The 25287-nt window shown below is 36.1% G+C and overlaps 1 protein-coding gene across 1 annotated transcript in view; it reads right to left on the reverse strand.

The window, feature by feature from the left end:
• Positions 1–25287, reverse strand: part of KLHL1 (kelch like family member 1) — a 385159-nt gene that overhangs the window by 17047 nt on the left and 342825 nt on the right. Inside the window, exon 9 of the mRNA XM_082700951.1 lies at positions 9393–9605. Within this exon, the coding sequence (XP_082557077.1) occupies positions 9393–9605 (213 nt within the window). The remainder of the gene's footprint in view (positions 1–9392; positions 9606–25287) is intronic.

The following is a 25287-nucleotide window of genomic DNA, read 5'->3' on the forward strand; positions in this document are numbered from 1 at the left end:
GATGCAAGCAGAGGCATGATGGTTCATCGTATTGAATATTTGCCCTCTTGACCCCACTTCTCTTGGACTTTTTTGTCTTGGAATCCCAGCTACTATATGGTGGAAATTCCAGTGCAAGGGGAACCATGGTTCTCTGCCTGAAGCATCAGCTGAATTCTCAGATGAGAGGCAGCCCCAATCGTTAGCTCTTCCAGAAAAGGGTTTAAGCCTGTCCAGACCCAGGTGATATGGTAGCATCAGCCAATATTATGTGGAGGAGAAAAGTAGCCCAAACTGTACCCAGTCAACATATAATCATGAAAGATTTCAATCATAAAAGAAACAATGAATAGTTATTTTAACCCACTAAGATTTTAGAATTGTTAGAAATAATATAAACAGTAACAATAATTTCATGAAGTTTATTATCTGCCTTAAAAGAAATATAAAAATATCTGCATTTAAAGAAAACATTGAAACATATTTATAAATCTGCATTAACTATATGACTTACATATGGTTAGTAACAACTATATCTAAAGTTTATAAAAATAAATGAAATACCTGTTTGAGTCTTGTTGATTCAAACTTGTGTCCAAAAAAGAAAAAAAAAAAAAAAAAAAAGAAAGAAAGAAAGCCACAAGTCCTGGTAGAATTTAAGATCAGAAGCCACAATCTATCAAACTAGGTACATTAATCTGTCCATTGATTTATTTAGACAGTGTGTTTAACTATTCATTATATGCTCTACTCCTGACATATAGAAACTGAATGTACCATTAGAAAAAGGAACAAAGAAATAGACTGATTTTTTTTCTGTAATTTAACCTTTACTAGTAAATATATTTTAAAACATTGAAAAATAATCAAATGTAGACATTGTTTACACAAATGAACTTCAATGAGTTACTGATGAAATCACTTTTTTTTAATGATGTTTTTCTCCTGGTTTTATATGACATCAACAAACACTACTTCTACGTTAAAAAGAAAAGAAAACTTTATGGGGGTGCCTGGGTGATTAGTCAGTTAAGCATCCAACTCTTGATTTTTGGCTCAGGTCCTGATCTCAGGGTCTTAGGATCAAGTGCAGTGTCGGGCTTCATGCTCTATGGGGAGTTTGCTTGAGATTCTTTTCCTCTCCCTTTCAGTCTGTCCCTCTCCCACTTCTGTGCATGTATGCACTCTCACTCTCTCTCTCTCTAATAAATAAATCTTCAGGAAAAAAAAAGAAAAGAAAAGAAAAAGAAAACTTCAAAATGATTTAACTATCAGGCTGCAATCATCCAAGACAGGACTTCTTAGTTCAGATTCAGTCTCAACATAAAAATTTTTCTGATCAGTATAGATTCCTCTCACAGGATGTTCCACATGTTCTGTAAGGACACGTCCCCTGTTTTGATTTAGTTGCAGCGGTTGTGTGAGTTAGGGTCACAAGACAAGTGAAATGGTTTTGAGTTGACTATCAATTTCAATCCTGTGATGGAGGGGGAAAGTCGGTGCACTGTTAGGGGGTAAAAAAAAATCATTTTCAATATTGTTTGGTTGTTTGTGATTCTTACACTGATTATGAGCTTCATCTTCACTTTTAAGATAGATTTTTAAAATGTATTTATTGATATTCTCCCAATCTTCCTTAATACTTCTCTTAAATATACAATGGGCACAGAAACACTGGGAAAGAGGATGGGGTAACTAGATTTCTGCACCCCTTTCCAATATCCGTTGTGTATATATACAAAAATGTTTTAAAAAGTTAATTTGATTTCAGTTTAGTTTAATTTCTCCATGAAAGCATGTGAAAAATCCTACTTTGACTTAGATCATACTTATTGCCTCCTGTCTTCAAGGTTGAGGAGAGGAGAAATAAATCGCTGACAGACCCAGGGAAAGTCATGATAAGCCGCACAGCTCTTAGACTCCTCAGATGCAGTTTCCTCAGCAGAGCTTCAAAAATTACTTAAATTATTGTCAATCAATAGAACATGGAGCATACCCAGGAGGCCTGAATGCTAGTTAAAACTCATTTTAAAAAATAAATAGCTTTTAACAGTTCAGAAGTAAGGAATAATCAATTATATAGTCATTTCCTCCACTAATATAACAGAAACTACTATCAGCCGTATGAGTCCAAATTATGTATTAAATAGCCTCTCCCAACATGAAAGTGACTTCTGCAGTTTGACCAGCAGAGTTGAAATCCTTCCAGTTATACAGGACATAATGTTTCATCTACTCGTACACATCTACCTTTCCAGAGACTTGTTCTTTTCCTTCCTGCAAAGCATGCAGATGAATGGCCACGATGCCATCCTTCCAGGCAGGACAAGGACAGCAGATTATTCTGATATTCCCACTCTCTGGTTGACCACTTCAGAGATACTCCATAAGCCTCCTAAGCCATTAAAGCAAATACCTAATCACACATCTAAATTAGTTTAGCTGCGGTGTTAGTTAATAGCTTTTGCATCCACTTGTAAAGCAGGGCCCCTACATATAGGCTGCTGGGCTTTCCATCTCTTGTATATGTGTCTAAAAGAAATTTGAATATAATTTGCTATCAAAGAAATAGCAAAGATCCTATGTGCACAATAATAGAAAAATAACATTAACAGCAAACTAGTCAGTCTTTGCATGCTATACTCATTTGGCTACTGCTAACAGTAAGATCTTAGGAAGGAGAAGAAAGTATCTTACTAAAAAGTTCAGAAGGCCCTATCTAATGTTTTAACTTTAAACAGTTCAAGTAATTACTGTCTTGTAGAAAATTTAGGATCTCACATATATCAAAATAAGAGTGAATGTATTATTATGCTATATAAGGCCTAGGATAAGGGCCCATAATTTAAATAAAAGTCTCTCCTTGGTCATCTGTTTTCACTATTTAGAATTGCTACAACTCTTGGTTTTTTCAAAACCAAAAAGATGAACTAAGAAGACAAATGAAAAAATCCAAAATTCTATTCTTACCTTATGTATTAATCTTTATGGTAACTTTAAAAAACTGTTTAGTTAGGGGCGCCTGGGTGGCTCAGTGGGTTAAGCCACTGCCTTCGGCTCGGGTCATGATCTCAGGGTCCTGGGATTGAGTCCTGCATCAGGCTCTCTGCTCAGCGGGGAGCCTGCTTCCCTCTCTCTCTCTCTGCCTGCCTCTCTGTCTACTGTGATCTCCCTCTGTCAAATAAATAAATAAAATCTTTAAAACAACAACAACAAGAAAAACTGTTTAGTTATATTAATATTATTGCAGTATGTCTGACAGAAAATTCTAACTTTTATTAATTTTTATCAAGATCTAAGGAAGATAAAAATATTGAGCCATGGGGCACCTGGGTGGCTCAGTGGGATAAAGCCTCTGCCTTCAGCTCAGGTCATGATCCCAGGGTGCTGGGATCAAGCCCCACATTGGGCTCTCTGCTGGGCAGGGAGCCTGCATCCCCCTATCTCTCTCTGCCTGCCTCTCTGCCTACTTGTGATCTCTGTCTGTCAAATAAATAAATAAAAATCTTAAACAAAATATTGAACCATATCTTGACAGAAAATTAGATATTTTTATTTTAGATGACTTTTTCTGATATGACCAGTGTGTGAATTTTGGTAAACTTTGAACAAAAGCTTTATATTTAAGTAACATAAAAAAATTCAGGGTGCCTGGGTGGCTCAGTGGGTTAAGCCTCTTCCTTTGGCTTGGGTCGTGATCTCAGGGCCTTGGGATCGAGGCCCCTATTGGGCTCTCTGCTTGGCAGGGAGCCTGTTTCCCCCTCTCTCTCTGCCTGCTGCTCTGCCTACCTGTGATCTCTCTCCCTCTGTCAAATAAATAAATACAAAATCTAAAAAAAAATTTTTTTTTCACAGGTGGTTATTTGTTAATAGTGTTTGGATTAGATATAAAGATATAATTTTTAATTTATGTCTGAAAAGTTGCTTAATATTTTAGGTCTTGTCAAAAATTGTGCCTGCCCAATAAATGCTTAAAATGTATGTATGTGAATCATTGATACTCCATCTATAATGATGGAGATGGGCATTCACATGCAAATAGAAAAATAAAAAAAATCTCTGTCTTTTCATCAGTCCATTCACCCATCCATTCTTACTCTTCCATCCTTTCATGAATCCTTTTTTTCTTTCTTTCCCTTTCTTTCTTTCTATTTATCTGTCCATCTATCTGTTAATCTATATAACTTCCTATGTACAGTGTATCTCCAGATGCCTTCGCCTGTGAGAAATTTGAGATCTGTTTTTCTACCTGATTTACTAAGTGCTTGATGAGGACTTACTTTGCACCAAGAATTATGCCAACTGGAGGAGTAGAACTGTGAATAAACTAATCTAGATCATCACCAGCACATGAATTTTGACTATCTTGAAAATTTTTAAATAATGTTTCATAATAATATTGATAATTGGTACAAAGAAAAACTCCATTGCACTTTCCGGTCAAATCTGCATTATGAAAAGATCTCTCTGGCTACTATATGGAGAATAAATTGGAGGAAGCAAAAGCGGATATTACAAAAGCAGATTTAGAAGGCTCTTATTATCTGGATATCCCTCTCCTGCAGGCCTTATTACTGGGATGCAAATTTGAGGTCAAAGGTGGTCTTGATCTATTATTAGCCAGCAGTGGTACTGATGCCTTTGAACATATTTTCTCATCCATTGCCTGGTTATCTGTTTTATTTGTGATCTTGAAGTTCTAATTATTTATCTGTCTCTTTTTTCCTAGTAAGTTTTAAGTTCGAGTTAGCATAGTGAAAAATATATGCAAAATAATATTTGTAGAGTAAGTAAAATAGATAAATGTTTTGTCTAATGGATTGCACCTTCTGGGCAATTCTGCTAGAACTTACTACATCTTTTGGACACTGATTTTGTCCACTAAGATGCTCTTATTAGAGTGAGGCTTGCCTGCAAAATTACTATTCACCATTCCATCAACTATTCTAAACTCCTTAACTTTGCTGAGGTCTTGCTCTGATTTGAGGAGCCAGTATTTTTCGTGTTCAAGACAGCCTGACACTTTATAACTTTTGATGTCTTATATAACTGTACTTTAACAGCACTCTTATATAATACCTTTATGTTTCCATGAGAAATCATTGTCCTACAATGAAATTTGTTCTATCAATCTATAATAGATACCATTTTATACTACTTGTTATTCCTAATAGTTTGTTTTCCTATGGTTATATACTGAAAAATAGTCTTTATATTACCATGTGCAAAATAATTCTACAGAGTACTATTATGTACCTTGATTTATTGATGATTTACATGTGAAATCATCAATATATAATGTATGTTACAGAAAGCTCAAAAATGCTATTAATCTGACACATAATGTGAGCTGGTATAAGAATCATGATAAGGCTGTGTGCTTCTGCATTATTTAAGCTGCGCTTACTCACTACTCCTATAACTTAAAATAGCTATGCTTATTTAAGTCTAATTTTGCATCATAAATGTACTCCTAGACTGAATTATTTATGCCTCTGTTCACAAACAACATTGCAATACATTATACAGTATAGTTAAAAGGGAATAAATGAAATATCATTTCATTTGTAACATTTATATAAGATATATAGTAAAAATAGGAGCCATATCATATTAATCTTTCTTGCTATTTTTCCAAGAATGTAGCAGAGGAAAATGTGAATGGGCTGTCAGTCTATTAGCAGTATTTTTTAAATAAATTATTTCATGTTTGTGTATATAAAAGCATACATCTTACATTATTTGGACTCTGACCACTGTCCACACTATAACACCTGTGGTTCCTAATTTCACTGGACAAGAGAATGTTGAAGTGAGACTGTATTGAGTGTAATGCTTTCCTCCTGCGCTTAAATAGCTATATATCTACAGTCCATTTCACATAGTAGCAATAACATTAAATATGTTTTATTCAAGAAGTGGTTTAAGTTTGAACAGAGTCTGTTTACTAAAAGCTTTCTCTTGCCAATGGCCTTATTCTCAGCAAAAACCATACCTATCCTTAAGACAATAAAAAAGATAGAGCACCTTTCTGCCATTGACTGTACCGCTTGTAAACATGAATATGACGGATGTGGTTTCTTAATGTTAAGAGGAAAATTGTTATGCTCATCACTGCAATCCGCCACATATCTCTTGTTCTTCTCCCATATAGAAGTTATCCTATCCTCATGGAGTTTTCTGTGGCCATGTAACTGGTTTGCCAAAGGATGAAGAAAAGAGAATTATATTACTGGCATGTGGAATCTTTAGGAATCTGTGAACAATGTATACATTTCCCTTTTGATACCAGCAGTGCTTATATTGTAGCTTATATGCCAATCTGAGTAACAGAGCAATGATATCATGGATCTGTCATGGACATGTAACATCAGTAAGAAAAAATTATGGTATTAAGTCACAGAGAGGGGCGCCTGGGTGGCTCAGTGGGTTAAGCCGCTGCCTTCGGCTCGGGTCATGATCTCAGGGTCCTGGGATCGAGTCCCGCATCGGGCTCTCTGCTCAGCAGGGAGCCTGCTTCCTCCTCTCTCTCTCTGCCTGCCTCTTTGCCTATTTGTGATCTTTCTCTGTCAAATAAATAAATAAAATCTTAAAAAAAAAAAAGTCACAGAGAATTTTGAAGTTATTTATTATAGTAGAATTATTTATTCTATCCCAACTGATAAAACAGTTGACCTGATTATTCCCTAGTCTCACTTCCCTATATATCAGCATGTATCTTTATGTAATAAGAAATATCATCCTAGGATTCACTAATTCTCTAATCCTTACTGCACACAATGTAATAGTTTTAAGTGATGTACAGCTCTTAGAGAGAATTTAGCTATAACTATGCCAGGAAGTGTTTGGGTTGTTGGACCAAGCCTCAAGCCAAGATGACTTTCCACTCCAGACCTTTGTGAACTTGGGCATTTTTAGGAATAATTAAAAGAGAACCAGGATTACAGAAAATAGACTTGTAATAAGTCTGTCTTCTATTATGACACAAAACACTGTCCATAATTCACCTTTGAGAGTTTGAAGGGAGTAGTAGAACAAGATAGGATGAATAGAACAATGAAATATTTAATCTTTATAAAGAGAAATAACAAGTATTTATAAATAGATTACTTAAAACTGTTTTAAAGGATCTTTTAAAATCTTACTTTAAATTCTTGTGAAAAAACTAACAGGGTTTTAAATATTAGTTGAAGGAAAAAAGGAGGGATATAAGAAAGAGAGTAGGAAGGAGAAAGCATGGAAAAAATAAAACAAGAATGAAAGTAAGGCCAGAAATAAACCCAAAATTATATGGTCAGTTAATCTTTGACGAAGAGGCAAGAATGTGCATTGGGAAAAGGACTGTGTCTTCCACAACTGGTATTGAGAAAACCAGACAGCAACAAGCAAAAGAATGAAACTGGACCACTTTATTACACCATACATAAAAATAAACTCAAAATGGATTAAGGACCTAAGTGTGAGACCTGAACCATAAAAAATTGTGGAAGAGAACATGGGCAATAATTGTTCTGACATTGATTGTAGCAACATTTTTCTAGTTATTACCCCTGAGGTGGAGGAAACAAAAGCAAAAATAAACTATTGGGACTACATAAAAATAAAAAGCTTCTGCATAGCAAAGAAAACCATCAACAAAACTAAAAGACCTAAACTTAGTGAATGGGAGAAAATGTTTGCAAATGACAGATCTGATAAAGGGTTAGTATCCAAAATATATACAGACCTTATAATACTCAACACCAAAAAAAAAAAAAAATTCCAATTAAAAAGTGGTAAGAAGACATGAACAGACATTTCTCCAAAGAAGACCTACAAATGGACAACAGACATGAGAAGATGTTCAACATCACTCACTCATCCTTGGGAAAATATAAATCAAAACCACAGTGAGATATCACCTCATATATGAGATATCACCTATCAGAGTGGCTAAAATCAAACACAAGAAACAATAAATGTTGGCAAAGATGTGGAGAAAAACAGAACTACCATATGATCCAATAACCACACTAGTGGGTATTTACCCAAAGAATACAAGAACAAGCTTGTATTTGGAAGAACATATGCATCCCTATGTTTATTGCAGCATTATTTATAATAACTAAATTATGCAAGAAGATAAAGTGTCCATCAACAGATAAATGAATAAAGAAGATATGATACATAGATATGATATATATATGATATGATATATATGATATATACACACACACATATATAATGGAATATTATTCAGCCATAAAAAGAACAAAATTTGGGCGCCTGGGTGGCTCAGTGGGTTAAGCCGCTGCCTTCGGCTCAGGTCATGATCTCAAGGGTCCTGGGATCGAGTCCCGCATGGGGCTCTCTGCTCAGCAGGGAGCCTGCTTCCTCCTCTCTCTCTCTCTCTGCCTGCATCTCCAACTACTTGTGATTTCTCTCTGTCAAATAAATAAATAAAATCTTTAAAAAAAAAAAACAACAAAAACAAAACAAAAAAAAAAATTTTACCATTTGCAGTAACATGGATGGAGCTAGAAAGTATAACGCTAAGCTAAGTAAGCCAATCAGAGAAAGATAACCATATGATTTCACTTATATGTGGAATTTAAGAAACAAAACAAAGGGGAAAAAGAAGGCAAATTAAAAAAAAAGAAAAAACTCAACTATAGGGAACAGATAGATGGTTATCAGGGGGAGGCGAATGGGGAATGGGTGAAATAAGTGAAGAGGATTAAGAGTACACTTATCCTGGGGCACCTCAGTGGCTCAGTTGGTTAAGCAGCCAACTCCTAATTTTGGCTCAAGTCATCAGCTCAAGGGTGAGAGACTGAGCTCCATGTTAGGCTCCATGCTGGTTGTGGAGCCTGCTTAAGAGTCTCTTTCTCCCTCTGTCTATCTCTCCTCCCTTTCTCTAAAAGAAAAAAAAAAAAAGACTATTTTTTTTTAAGATTTTTATTTATTATTTATCTGAGAGAGAGTGATCTAGATAGCACAAGCAGGGGAAACAGCAGAGGGAGAGGGAGAAGCAGGATCCCCACTGAGCAGGGAGCCTGATGCAGGGCTGGATCCCAGGACCCTAGGATCATGACCTGAGACAAAGGCAGAGGCTTAAAAGATTGAGCCACCCAGGTGTCCTAAGAGTAAACTTATCTTGATGAGCAGTGAGTAATATACAGAATTGTTGAATCACTGTATCATATACCTGAAACTAATATGACATTGCATGTTAACTATGCTGGAATTAAAATTAAAAAAAAATAAGAAGAATGAAAGTGTAGCATGTGTGTGTATGAGGGCGGGGAGTGGGATAAAGACACAGAAGAGATTTAAAAAGCAGAATTTACCCTTCTTAAATTATGCAGTTTTTATAATCAGTTGAATTAGGCATCAGTATAATTTACATTATTTCTCTCAGTATAAGATCTTACCTTTCTACATAATCTAGTAACCGGGAACAATGATTTGAAGCAGGAGCATCATGACCTCCTACCGCATAGAGAAACCCATCGCAGGTGGCCACTCCAACACCCCCTCTCCGCTTACACATTGGAGCGCACATGTTCCACTTATTTGTATGAGGGTCATAATATTCCATTGAACTCAAACAGGAACTTCCATCACGACCTCCAACTGAATATAACCTAAAAACACAATCAGAAAAATAGGATTTAATACTATAGTCTGAATGACAAAAATGTAGAAAAGAAGTCTTTTAAAAATAAATTTTCTATCACTATATGAGTCTCACATGTGTGTTAATAAGATTAGATGTGGAATTTTTGCTTTATCAGTGGACATTACGATTAATATATTGGTAAATAAAAACTGAAACGTATAGTATTAAGTTGAAGTAAATGCATAGGAAGATATTATTACTTAGTATATAAAGCCATGCAGGTCTTAGATTTGCAAATGCATGCTCTAATATAATTTAGCAACTAAAATATGATGTTTAAACTGATTTCAAATCCTAGAGACTTTTTTAAAAGCTGTTTATGTTTCTTTCTCTAAAAGCCTGCCATGATAAAATGTTTCTGACCTTGGGAGGGAGACAAACCATAAGTGACTCTTAATCTCACAAAACAAACTGAGGGTTGCTGGGGGGAGGGGGTTTGGGAGAAGGGGGTGGGATTATGGGCATTGGGGAGGGTATGTGCTTTGGTGAGTGCTGTGAAGTGTGTAAACCTGGTGATTCACAGACCTGTACCCCTGGGGATAAAAATATATGTTTATAAAAAATAAAAAGTTAAAAAAAAAAAAAAAAGGAATTCAAAAAAAAAAAAAAAAAAAAAATGTTTCTGACCGCCCAAGTGTGTGCTTTATGGTTGTAACGCCTCTTTGCTTGGTTACTCACAGTTATCTGCCAAATCTCAATCTTCAGTAAGTTGAAATTAATCAAGAGGAACATTTTACTTACTTATTTATTTATTTATTTACTTAAGACTTATTTTTTATTTATTTATTTATTTGACAGAGAGATCACAAGTAGGCAGAGAGGAAGGCAGAGAGAGACGGAGAAGCAGGTCCCTGCTGAGCAGAGAGCCCAATGTGGGACTCGATCCCAGGACCCTGAGATCATGACCTGAGACGAAGGCAGAGGCCTTAACCCACTGAGCCACCCAGGCGCCCCAAGAGGAACATTTTAAAGAACATGTATTGGACAGTTTAACTTACAGAAGCACCCAGAAATGAAACGGAGAAGTTTTTGGTCATCCTAAACACTTCATCAAATCTGAGCTTCATTTATTTCTGTGAAGATCTAACTCAGAAGAAGTATGCTATAATCATGAAGTATTATTAAAATTTAAATGTTTTTTTTTTTGTAGAAATCTTACTTATTGAGTAAGTCTCTTCACACAAGGCATCTTGCACAGTTCCTGGTACATAATTTATATATAAAAAATGTATCCTTCTTTCTTCTATCGTTTTAAGGGAATTGTTGACTTCTTACATTTATAAAGTACAGTGTTGATTTATCTGAACCCAGCATTGCTAATGGAGTATTTCTGTGCAATAATATATCCCATATTTTCTTTCCCCAAAATCGTTTAAAATGCTAATATACAAATATATAGCTAAATGTACATAGAAACTAATGATAATTAAGCCTATTGCTTACATTTTAGAAGTCAAATATTGAGCCTATTAGTATAGCCTTTTATTTGGAAATTAAATATTCCTGTAAAGTTCACAAGTTACAACATCAATGACTTCTTCAATATAATTATGTCTGTTACAAACCACTATTCAATAAATCTCTTTCTTCTGTGTGAACACTCCATTAATAAAATCCAGTAACACAGGGATTATACAAAAAAGAAATTTATATAATGCCTTGATAAAAATGACATAATATTTGACAATCCCTTTTGTAACATAAATGTTTGATGTATGGTAGCTCTTATTTTATAAATTACTTATGAAAGCCTAGGCTATGTTATCTGTAGGTTCTTTCATTTGGTACATGTCCCTTTTAATGTCTTTCTATATAGACTATATAGTATTATATAGGCTACAGAGGAACAATGCAGTTGCAACTAAGGCAATTAACATAGTGATTAATATTAAGGCAGAATTACTTGACAAGAGTAAATGCACTGGATTTTTCCTCAAAAATGAGCTTCAAAAAACAAATGATAAAAATGTAATTTTTGTAAAATATAGTAATGTCCTCTTGGACTGCTCTATGAATCCACTGTTAAAACTAAGAGATGTATCTTAATACTTGAAAGATTCTGAAAATTATGTACTCTACAAATAATATGGAATCAGCTAACATTATCTCTAATCCACTTATTCTGAAACATAAATTTGCTAAGTGACTAAGAATTATAATGAAAAAAATGAATAATAACTATTACTATAATTACAGTTAAAGTTCTAAAAATAACCAAAAGATAGAAACAATATACTCCCAAGCAGTTAGAATAAATGCTAGAATGTATGTATATAACTTCATGTACAATTATTTTCTCAGATCTCCCTTCATAAGCTGTGTAATCATGACTTCGCTTGATTCCCTGCTTTGCTTCACTACAATGACAAATTAGATGTTGAGAACCTGAGGAGCAGAGAAGAGTCTGATGCTAGATGTGAATGCACTGACAAGATAGGAAGTGGCAGCTGACAATTTCACAGCAAGAAAGGAAACGTGACATTTTAGAGTTGAAAGATGAGTGGAAATTTGTAAGATGAAGAAATGGGGGAAAGCATCACAAACAGGGAAGACATTATGTATAAAGACAAGAGGCAAGAAAGGTCATAGCAGGTGATAAATAAAGAGTGACAGGTATGTCATACTGATGGAAGGGGGGTTATGGAAGAGGGGTAAGGAGAGATGCAGCTGGTAGATGAAAAGATTAGGCTGAGAACACAGGCATTGATGCCATGCTGCAGAGCTGCGATTTCATTCTGAGGTGGTGAGAAAAGGACAGAGAAATAACATTCTTAGGAATCATCAGGTACATAGTTCAGTTTGCTGTGGATAATATGAGATCGGTAAGATCCCTGATTTAAGTGAACTCCTCTGAATTTTGCTGAGAAGGGCAAGAATCAGTCTTCCCCACTACTTTCCCTGACTTGTGTGTTTATTCAACACTCAGATGAATTTTACCTCGAGTTTAGTGACCTGGTCTCGGTGTTTTGAGACCTACTTGCCATGTGCCCATCTAAATGAGTGTCACACATGTCATATTCTAGAAAATAAAATATAGCAATTTCAGGAAACAAATCCTGTACTAGTTAGGATATGGGTTCAAATGTATTTAAAAGGGCTAGCATGAGACCCAGGCTGTTTTCACTTTAAAACATATCATCTGTAGAATATGACCCTTTGTCAAGAATTGTGAGAAATATGAATACTTTACTACTTAAAATCTAAGAAATTAGTCCATCATAGTTTTGTAGATGTTAGGGAAAGACAGGAGACTCCTAAGTCAGAGAACAATTGCTATTATTCACAGCAAACTAAGCACCATGATCTTCAAGTTCACATTGGTTCTTGTTGTCCACCCTCTACCTCAAAGCCCAATAGGACAATAGAGGCTCAAGTAAATATTGCACGTGCAGTACGCCTTGGCCTTTCTCACATCTGAAGAACACTGAGTTGAAGAAATGCTAATTCTTTAAAGAAACTTGTCAACAAAGCTGCCCAAGTTTTGCTCTGAAGGGAGATGTTATCTTTATTATTCTGGTCAAGGGACAAATCTGTTCTCTGCCCCAAAGAAAGACACAGTCTTTACCTTCCTAGCTGTTTGATTTACAAATATCCTTGAAGGCAGTGTGAAAAAGTTGGCAGCACTTCTTACTTGGAAAATGTACATAAATGCTAAAATCCCATTGTAGAATTCTCCACAAACACTCTTGTCCTGAAGGCTGAAGGTAGCCCTGCCTGTCACCACTACAGTTCAAACAACAGGACAAAGGAAAAGTGGAAGGCGTGCACTCTCTCCCTTTAAGAATTTTTTTTTTTAAGATTCCACAAATTAATAAACAAAAAGCAGAAATCAAACCTATAAATACAAATAACGAACTAAGAGTTGCCAGAAGGAAAGGGGGTAGAGGCAAAATTTGTGAAGGGGAATGGGAGATACAAGCTTCCAATTATGGAATAAGTCATGAGAATAAAAGTTACAGCATAAGATATATAGTCAATGATACTGTAATTGCATTGTAAGGTGACAGTAGCTGTACTTGTGGTGAGCATTAAATAACAGAGAAATTAAATAATTACCTTTTATTCTGAAAACTAATGTAGCAATGTATATAAACTACACTCAAAATAAAATTAAGTAAATCATCTTTTAAAAAGTTGAATATCTCACTTTTGTTATACCACTGACCAAACTTAGTTAATGGCAACAAGTAATTGATAAGGTGCTACAATATGTTATTTTTATTTTAGGTGGCCATATGCTTAGTTAACCAGTGAGTATTTATATTTCATAGACAAAGGAGTGAATAAGTATTAGGAGACAATTAGAAGTTTCTGACACAGAGCTAGGTCTTCTCTAGCCCTATTTTGCCACTGTGCATTCTACCTAGATACCTTTTTCCTGCATAGGCTAGATACCTCTCATTCATCTCTCAATCAATTCAGGTGTATCTCTACTAGAAACTTTTTCTGGTCCCACTTTTTCTTTTTCCCAGAAAATTAACATTGTTTGTAATCTCTATCCTAGGTAAAGTTATTTAATATTTGTCATACCTTATCAATAGTGCATACTTTGGGATGACTGTAATCAAACTCAAGTCCCTCTGCCTGATGCCATGGCAAAGACCATCGCTGAAACATGGAGCATGCAGCAAGGAAAGGTTTATTCTAGAGGCAACCAAATGAGGCGACATGAAGGTAAGCCTCAAGTCTGCCCTTCTGAGAAGTAGAGTAAGGGAAATTTAAAGGCAGATGAAAAAGATCTGGTTAAAAATTGCACCTGAGATTTGTCCCATTAACTCTTTATTTTCTAGTTTTAATCCCCACTGTCTTTTGGTCATTCCTCATTCTTGAGGGAATTGGGATGATGAACACTTTCTGCTGAAATGGAGGGAACATTGGGGTTAGAAGAATGGGACATTTAGTTCCATGTTGAAACTCAACATTCTATATTACCAAAGGGTTTGTACTTTGGTTATCACTGTATTTTTTCTAGGACCTCAGGGGAAGTTTGCTATAACCAAGAAGCTTGTTGTACTTATTGATATCTTCAGACCACCTCTCCTAAATAGTAGTTTTAGGTCCATCAGAAGATTGCCTGAAAAAGCAGCATTCTTTTCAACGTTTTCTTTGCTGATTGCGTATAGCAAACCTATGGATTCTTGTCCTTTTAGTGTGATGAATCCATGGCTTAATTCCCTGTAGTTTCACTGAAGAAAGTAGGGTTAGTAGCGCCTCATAGAGTCCTGTCCAACAAGGTTGGAGCTGGTATTCTGGGTGCTTGCTCTTCCAGATCTTTAATAACCTCAAGTCTCCAAGATTCAGGAGGTGTAAGGGCACATCTCTGAGGTACATCATCCTGCTATACTGAATGTAACTGATAGTATCCAGTTCCCTAATGGGGACTTCTAAGTAACAAATGAGTGTAGAAAGAGCCTTCCATATAACATTTCATAGAAACTTAATTCAAGCCTGCTTCTAGGGGCCACTCTTACCCAAGAAGCTTTTTCCTAAGTTCAGTTGCTTTCTTGGCATATCTTTGCCAAAAGTTCATTTTTTTTTTCCCCAGTTGGGTAGACTCTCCAGAAAATGTGTTATTTCCATTGAATGCCTAAGGCATGGGACCCTGCCTGTGTGACTCTGCCACAAAGGCTGCTCCATTGTTGCTCTGAATTATTAACGGCAATCCAATTCTAGGAATAATTTTGCTTAAGACTGTTTTGACAGTTTAGGAGGCCTTTTTTGAAGGTCATGGTAAGGTTTCAAACCAGCTTGCATAGGGATCTACAAATATTATCAAATACTAAAAATCACCTGTTGTTTATGGCATCATGATAAAATCTACCTGCCACCTTTCTCCAGGTTCAGTGCCTCTAAGCGTTAGGGCTGATTTAATGTTAAAACCTGTTTAACTATTAGGGCCTGCTTAGCCAGAGCGACTCCATATTGCCTAAGTAGCCATATTGTTGTTTACATCCACGCACTTCATTCTGAGAATAAACACCCCAATAGTTCCTGGTATCGGTTCCAGGTATCGATTCTGAGAGTAAACGCCTTAACAGTAGAAGCCACATACCTTGGGTCTGTGGTTATGCCCTATAAAACGAGCCTGTGAGATCGGGACAGGGTTGCTCTCTTTGGAGGCAGCCCTGGCTGGTCAGTCTGACTTCTAATGCTTGGCATAGAATAAAGCTTTGCATAACTTTCACTTTGTCTCAGTCTCGTTCCTTTGATAACGGACCCCGACATAACTTGTATACATTTTAGAGCTGGTGAAAGCCCAGTCTTAGGATTGTTTTTACTTCAGGGTCACGTTTTTGGAACAGTTCTCTGAAGACTGGGACCTGCAATATAATTCCAGATCCATTGAAGAATAGCATCATACTCATAATGGATGCTTTTGGTGAATATGGTTGATCATTTCTTCTGTAAGATGTTCTGGGATAAGGAATCAATGTATTTCCAGCTGGTTTTAATGCCAAAATGGTGTCCAAACCCCATTTCTTAGCTTTTCTGAGGTCCACCAAGGAAAACTGAGGTGGTTATTTAGTTACATCTATGTCTGGTACTAAAATCATTACAGAGAGCTTTGGGCTTTTTGTATTGACTGCCAGCTTGGCAGCTTGATCTGCCTAAATGTTCTGTTGGGCAATTGAACGGTATAATTTCTGGTGTCCTCAACAATGGACAACAGCTGTTGGGTCACTTTTGCATTCAGATCTTCATTGTCTTTGATCCATAAAGCTGTTCCATCCATAAATATTTCAGCGTCTGGATTTTCCAATGGTAGATCCATCTAATTATGATGGCTAGAATAAACTTACTCAATTATCTGTGGGTCTCTGGTGATCTTTCTGAGTGGCTAGACAGCAATAGGCATGAAGATCATCTAACATGGGCCATGTAGAAATTTTTCTCTAAAGTTTACCTCAAGTTGTTAGGTTCAGTTTCCAGGGCTTCAGGAAAAATAGAGCAATTTTAGTTCTTGGTGATTTCAAGTCAAGAGAATGGAGGAAAAAAATGGAAACATTGGTATGGAGAGTCTTGTCAGATATTTGAGAAAACCAGAAGAATTCAGGATCCAGTCATTTTTTAGGCAAACAACAAACACTCTAAGACAGCTAATCAGAGCTAGAATCTCATATCCACAAAGGCATGTTACTGAAACATAATTTCTCTCTAAAATCACCCTCATTTCCAAAGATAGCCAAATTAAAACTAATTTGTTTGTAAAATAAGCCCAATTTTAACAAATTTGGCTTCATTATTTACATAAGCACAATAAGAATAGTGATTGGCCATATAGTTTTTTTTTTCCTTTGTTTTGTTTTGTTTTGTCTGCTTTACTGGAAATGCTCATAAGGAATTTCCTAATGAACTTATAACAGTCTCTCAAGGCTAAGAAGCCAAGCCAAATACTTGCCATCAGGTTTTACCCATAATACCTATATATTTAGGGGAATTCCTCTCTTCTATAAGTTCCCAAAATATCCTGAGGTTCCTGTATAAGCCAGGAAGTAACCTTCTTTACTCTCCTGGTAAGGCTGCTCAGAGTCCTATAAACAAGTACCAGGACAATTTTTCTAAGGGGCTTCATTGGTTCCATAAAGTCAGCCTTAGCTCCTTAAAACTATCTGGTCATATCTGAGTCTATGAACATCTCCCTAAAACATGACTGATGACTCAAAACCTTGTTAAAATAACTAGTATTTTCAATTGTGTCCTGTCATAAGGAGATCGGACTTATTGAACTTACACAAATAAATACATTGTCATGAAAATATAAGAATACACACTGAGAATTTTTTTTAATTTTGGAAGAATCATAGGATGAAAAAGATAAACGTTTTATATTTATTTACAAAGAAATATTTTCCAAATATCTGTAAGTCATAGATAGCCTTAAATCTGGAAGAGCAAACAGTAGAGAACCAGCAATGTTCCAAACAAGAGTCTCTGTGAATACAGATTTTCCTTTAGTTCTAGAAATTCTTACTTTAGTTTTGTGATCTTAAAGGTAACAGAGACCTGTATTTGTCATTACAGTGGAATTCTGTAGCTTACAACACTTTAATAGTTAAAATTGCAAGTGATAATAGTTATACCAGAATCTTTCAAAACCTTAGGGATTCTGTATAATTTCTAGAAGAGTTATAGCATTCAACCATAAAATAAAACTTAAGAAGGATTATCATCACTTATTTGGCAGTGCTTCCCATGTAATTTGATGTCCCCCCAAAATAAGCTTAGTACAAAATACTTCATTTAGAAGTTGAATTTTGGGAAGTTTGTGAAATATCATGAGGTTTTAAAGCACGTGCTTAAATTAGATTACAGATCATCACAGAACTTAATGATGATCTATTTAGCCAAGGTGGCAGAAAGAGATTCTAAAGACAAATGCAGAGGGTTACATAGTTGTTAAAAACAAAAAGCAAAAAACTTAGCTCTTTTAATATTGAAAAGATTCAACTTTAAATAACCAATGGCTTAATAAAGACAGAAAAATAGAAACACATTTTCTAGGCAGATTAAAGAAAAACCTTTGTTTACAGTTTAGACCAATAATATAAGGAAACTCAATTTAATAGGAAAACCAAATTCCAGTTTTATACTAGTGTATTTATGATATTAAAACTCCTTTATTCCATCAAGAGGAATTTGTTTTTTAAATGTATGCTGTCCCTTCTGTATTCTTTCCTGTCATCTCCCATGTTGATATATACTTATTGAGACAAGGATATCCAGGGCACTGCATGGATTTGAGTTCTTCCATAGATGCTCTGATGTGCTGACCAGAATCTCTGTCAGGAATGAAGGACTCTCAGTTGTAAGAATGCTGCCAATAGTCCTCAACTCTCAGAGGCCATCAGGGATCGCCTGGACTGAAGACAGCTGCCTTGCCAAGGGCATACCCTCTGCGCAGGTGGTCACATCCTTGGACTGTTATAAAATCCCAGCCCTTTTGCCTGAATTTAGGAGCGTTCTGAAGGGTAATCCAACTTTTGGAGCTCCTTAGAGAACTAGTTAAGGCTTCTGTTGATACTGTGTCACTGCTCAACTTCTGCCCCATCTTGCTCTCTTACACTTCCTTCTCTTCCCTAATAAACTGATTTACATAATCTTAGTCAGTCTGTACTGCATATAAAATTCCTTTCCAAAGAGTCCCTTCTCACAAACCTTCTACAGCTCTCCTTTTTATATTAGGACAGATTTTGTCCCAAGTTTACCATCTTTAAATAACCAGTCTCATTTATAAAAATTACTTACATCTGTTTATTCTTAGATTACTCATACAACTTCATGAGACATTAGACAAACCTCATTTTTTTTTTCTTTTCTGACAGATTTTGCAATGGAGATAACATGAACTTACTTGACTTTCAGTAAACAGAGGCAGTAAAAATTTCATATGTAATGATAATTCTAAAGACATGTCCATTTTAATTAAAACAACCTTAATTTAGCTTTAATACTAAATATCTTCCGAGATCATGTGAACTTGCAAAACAAGTTTCAATCTTTGAGTTTTAGAATGCCCCATTTTTAAAAGTGCTTACCTTTGAATTGACTAAGTAGAGCTCTTTTACAAATTAACTTTAGAAAGGCCATCCAGAGATAGAGAAGATACCTCACATTTACGATATGCATGGAAACACATACAAGTATACAAACAAGATGCAAACAACGTGTTAAAGGTCCACTTTTCAATATCTCCCTTTTATCACACAAATCTAATTACAATTTATGGATCTATTCATTGGCCATTTTTTCTCTGGAGTCTAATAAATATTGTGGCCAGCATTGAAAACAAAACAAAACAAAAAAAGATTTTCTAGTTTGGGACAGAGAGCTGCATGAGGGAATCAAGAGGTCATTCCCCATTCTCCAGTGAGAACAAGGCTGTTTTTATCATAAGCCACAGCAGTAAATAAACCAAATGAAACCCAGCACCTCCGTGAGCACTGGTTCCTCCCTAAAAGTCATAACTTCGCCTGCTGAACCAAATGGTTTCCTAGATAGCCTTTTCTTAAGCAAGAAAAGGAGGCCAAGAGAACCAAAGCCCTGTATTTGGAGGCAACCAAATAAGTGAAAGAATCGAAGCCAAACTAAACAGGAGAAAGAAGTGAACTCACCTCTGGTTGCACGGGAAATACTCACCAAGGGATGTCTGTCCAAACTGAAACCCAAACCACATTCTTGCCACAGTAGAGATGGCACACCCCCACCCCTACCCCCACCCCAGGATGGTCCATAGGACAAAGGGTCTAGGCTGCTTTTGAGACTTAACACCAGACTCCTGTTAGTGGCTGGGGACTTACAAACCACAGCAAAGAGCTCCTGCCTGGCTTACCAAGATTGTAACTGAACCCAAGTTCTTCTGCCAGGTATGCAGTAGTCACCAAGACATGGCATATGCAGCAAAGCAAGGCTTTATTCTAGAGGCAGCCAAACAAGGAGACAGGAGGGCAAGTCTCAAAACTACCCTTCTGAAGGATGTTAAGGAAATTTAAAGGCAGAAAGTCTGGGTAAAATATTATAGCTGCTCTTAATAATATGCAATTGAGAGGAGTTCTGTTAACCACTTGGTTACCAGTTTCCTGGCTATAGAAATTGCTTCGTAGACCATTGCCTCCATATTTGAAGTCTTTGGAATTAAATACAATTTTCACTCAATATATTGTTACTCCAAAAATATGTTCAGATATCCTTTCCCTTGTGTAATAAAAATATAAGAATTCCACAACCCTTACTAGATAAAACCTTTGAAGCAATTCCCTGGATCCAGAACTCAGTTTGATTCTGTGTTTCTTAATTGACAGAACTCTTTAGTCTGATTCCGAGAGCATGCTGCTATCAGAATACTACAGCATCTGTCCTTCAGTGAACTTTTTCTTGAGAGGTTCTTGTTAGGGTATCTGATGGTACGGTGAGCTGAATTTCAGTAAGCTTAAGGGCCGTCTGGGTGGCTCAGTGGGTTAAGCATCTGCCTTTGGCTCAGGTCATGATCCCAGGGTCCTGGGCTCAAGCCCGGTGTTGGGCTCCCTGCTCAGTGGGGAGTCTGCTTCTCCCCCTGCTTGTGCTGTCTCTCTCTCACTTGCTCACTTTCTCTCTCTCAAATAAATAAATAAATAAAATCTAAGAAAAAATAATTTCAGTAAGCTTACCACGGGTTATATGACTGCTCTTGTTCCTGTTCGCTGTGAAATGTGGCAAATGCAGTCTGAGAGTTGCTGACGTTGTAACATGGCTCGTAAGCAAGGTTGCGTGGGGAAATCTGATAGCAAATACATACTTTTATTTATTAGAATGTGCTTATTCTTTCTAAAGAAACCTCTACTTGTAAACATGCATATTGAGTTAGGTCGTTTAACACACTCCAAAACTTGGTTGAATTCACTAACCTAACACCTGGTAGAAATGGTCTCTATACCTTCATCCCTCCATCCCCATGTTTCCTTGCCAGCTCCCACACTATACCTATTACAAGTCTGCATTTCCTTCCTTTGATGTTTCCAGTTTTCCTCTAATATAATGTAAGCTCTCTGAGGGCAGATTTGCTTTATCTTTTTTTTTTTTTTTAATATATCACAGTGGCCAGTACATGTTTGTACATATTTAGTTTGTTTGTGTGTGTGTGTGTGTGTGTGTGTGTTTATTTTTAATGAATCAAGTATTGGTTTCCAATTCTTTAAAAAGGGTGATTCATCTATGGACTATCTCAAAGAAAAAGCATCTATGTTCCCCTGAAATAAATTTTTTTTAAAGATTTTATTTATTTATTTGACAGACAGAGATCACAAGTAGGCAGAGAGGCAGGCAGAGAGAGAGAGGGAAAAGCAGGCTCCCTGCTGAGCAGAGAGCCTGATGGGGGCTCGATCCCACGACCCCAGGATCATGACATCATGACCGGAGCCAAGGCAGAGGCTTTAACCAACTGAGCCACCCAGGCACCCTCTGAATTAAAATTTTGATGAAAGGCAGAGAAAAGTATTAATCATGTGTCTTGGTGTCACAAAAGAAGGAAAGATTAATTTTAAATGGGTGAAGTTAAAAAAAATGGTTGATGGAATGGTACAGATTAAACTAGGCTTCAGATAGTGGAAAATAATATATAACAGTATCATTTACATTTTATTTAGGTAAAAGAAAAATCTTAATGTATTTTTAATACTTCCTGACATTATTGTTCTCAAGTGTAATAAAATGAATCCTTTTAGTATTGCCCTTTCCAGATGGCATTTAATGCTCATAGAGAACCAGAGTTGTGTTAGGCTGAAGTTGTGTCACTTTGGAAAGATTTCAGAGGTATCCACAGATCAGGTGCAAATCTGAGGAGAAAATTTAAGTGGACAGTGAGCAATGCATAGCCACAATTTATTGGGAAAATAACAATGAAAAAGAAATGGAAGTAGAGAGATCAGTCTGTGAAAGGAAACAATCGTTTGGACCATGTTACCGTGTTCCAGTGATCTGAGCGATTCAGTATGACTGGGACATAGGATGACTCTAAGGCAGTTGGGAAAAGCAGAGACTGGAGAAAGTCTCAATCCTAAAAGATACTGAATTCCAGACTGAGGAGAATCTGGCAGTGGCCATGCTCAATAGGGAGCCCAAATGAATTGTCTGCTGTTGCTCTGCATTCTAGTTCTGAGGCATGGTTTATCAAATAGCCCCATTGAACTCTCTGGATACATTATATCCAGTCTACTAGTGTGAGGAGACTCCAATAATTTTATAGTTTCCTCAAAAAGTTATCAATTATTCTTTGGCCAGAGTGATCCTTATAAAATTAAAATGCAACCACATCACTGTCCTTTCTGACTTTTTTATAACATCTTTACCTTAGCTAAATTGTTGTATATTCCGGGGCCTTTCTATCCAGTCCTTGGGGCGACTGTCTCTCATGTTACAGTCAAACTTAACTTTTCCTCCTTTGCTTTTCACACTTGGAGACTTGACACAAATTGTTGCTTTTCAATACATTGCTCCTCCACTTTCTGGAAATCTGTTAAATCAATCAAGTTCTATATGTATATGTGTGTGTGTGTGTGTGTGTATGTATATATGTATAAACATATATATACACACACATATATATATAAACATATATATACACACACACATATATATATATACATATACACATATATATACATATACACATACACACACACACACATGTATATATATCCCCTACCCCAGGAGAAAAATGATGAACTTCCAGAGTATATTACTAGTCCCAAGTGGGACTCAGCAAACACGCGTTTGTTTGTTTGTTTGTTTGTTTTTTCCTTATGCATGACTCTAAGATAATACAATTTTAATACAAATTGCTTTTCATAAAAAAGGTTATACAATTTGGGTTTCCATCTTTAAGAAAAAGAATATCAAAGTTTGAATAAAAAAATAAGCTCTTTCTTGAAAGGCACCTTGCAAATGACAGGCCCTAAGGCTTAAATTACTGTGCCAGATATTGGGACATACTGGAGAAAACAGCAGACATTGATTCCTCTTATGATTCTTCAAGCTGTATAAGCTTCAGGCTGCACAGAAATTGCAACTGCCCCATGAGTATTATTAACATGAGGTTTTGAATGCATAAGCGGACTCAGTTTAGCCATGGTGAATCATGAAGCAAACCCTGCTGTTTTTGTCTGTTTTGGAGGTTCTCAAGAGTCTGTCACATACATTTATTAAAATTCAAGCCAATTTATGGATGTGCTTAGGCAGTATCAGTATCTGCTTTTTGAACTAACTCAGGAAATAAAGAGAAGCACACAGAATGACCTATTAGCTACAAAGTTTGAAAGAACCAAGCAGAAAGCAAAGAAAAAGCAGAAAGAATCACTGGTACAGAGAGCTGGGGATTCTAAGGTTTTGTATGGCCAATCACCACAGCACAATGTCTACCCATTGTTTCGTTGTGTTTTTTCCATTTATCAAGTAAGTCTGTTGGCTGTGCTGCCGTAAGATGACGTATTTACCACTTACCTTACTCTGTCTTATTGGTAGACTAAACCAAAATGTTTCATGAAATTGATACAATTTTTGCCCTTGAATTTATCAGAATAGACTCATAAATTTTAAGCCAAGAACCAATTTATTTTCTTTTTTTAAAGATTTTACTTATTTTTTTTTTTTTAAGATTCCATTATTTATTTGACAGAGAAAGATCACAAGTAGGCAGAGAGGCAGGCAGAGAGAGAGAGAGAGGAGGAAGCAGGCTCCCCACTGAGCAGAGTGCCCGATGCGGGACTCGATCCCAGGACCCTGAGATCATGACCTGAGCCGAAGGCAGCGGCTTAACCCACTGAGCCACCCAGGTGCCCCAAGATTTTACTTATTTATTGGAGAGAGAGAGAGCATGAGGGAGGGAAGAGGCAGAGGGAAAGGGAGAAACAGGCTCCCCACTGAGCAGAGAGCTTGAGGCAGGGCTTCCATCCCAGGACCTTGGGATCATGACCTGAGCCAAAGGCAGACTCAATCCACTGAGCCACTCAGGTGACTCAGGAACCAATTTCTTATTTTTCTATAACAAATGGTGTCATAAAGAATCTAAACTTAAGAGGGCTGTTCACTGGCTTTTATTTGTCTTAATTGGGAGAATTATTCAAAACAATCTTTAGAGAGGCAACAGTCAGGTTACCATGACACATTAGTGAGATGTGAAAGCAAACAAGAGGAAAAAGTCCTGTCAGTAGAGATGAGAAAAAGATAAACAACTGTCAGAAGGTGATGTTGAAACAATTTTCTGCTACGGGTCTGAACGTGAAAGGTCACTTTCTAGTAATTATGTTTCTCTCTGAGTAAAACAGGAAAAGCAACTAGACATTAATAGATAGTCATCAAACCACAGAATTTTGAGGTCATTAAATCACACACAGGAGTAAAAAAGAGATTTTCAAAAGAGAGCTATTCTATTTTGATTTTAAAGGAAAAAGACTGTTTGAAACTTAAATCATTTAAAACGTTTTTAAAGAATAGGCTTAAATTTGGAAAAACATGTACTCAATTAAATTGTGACAATTTCGAGAATAAAAACTAAGATTAAATGCTATCCCACTGTGATATTGGTTATGAATAATGGTATTAGAGTAAAAGAGGATTTCTTAAGATATTACATAACCTAGCTGACCAGAAAATACAAGGACAAGAAAAACAATCCAAATAATGAATTCCGTGGATAGCTAATTTAAAAACCAACTTGAAGGGTGCATTAGAAGAAAGTGGAAAGATAATTTAGTTATAACAACTATGTTATAATGTGTATATGTGTATAAAACTGTCCATTTAATATTTGATTTGCTAGATTTTTATCCCACCCTTTTCTGATTGAGTTTGGAGAAGATTTGTAACAAAATACACATATATTAAGATATTTCAAAGTAAAGTATTAGGAAAGTTCACAAAGCTATAATGTAAGGTAATTATTAGGGATCTAGAATAAGATAAGCAATGTATTAAAACTTTAATAGAGAGAGGTGCATGTATGTTACAGAATACATAACAGAATAATGCAGCAAATGAATAAGATAATAAAGGAGTAGATATTTGTCATCCCTGTTGAACAGATTTGCTCTATCAATGAGATATATATTTTCTAAAGAATGCAAGGAATGAATCCATTAGCATCAAATATAAGTGGTAAGGAAAAGTCACTAATAAAC

The sequence above is a fragment of the Mustela nivalis genome (assembly GCF_964662115.1).
Source record: "Mustela nivalis genome assembly, chromosome: 15".
Lineage (NCBI taxonomy): Eukaryota > Metazoa > Chordata > Mammalia > Carnivora > Mustelidae > Mustela > Mustela nivalis.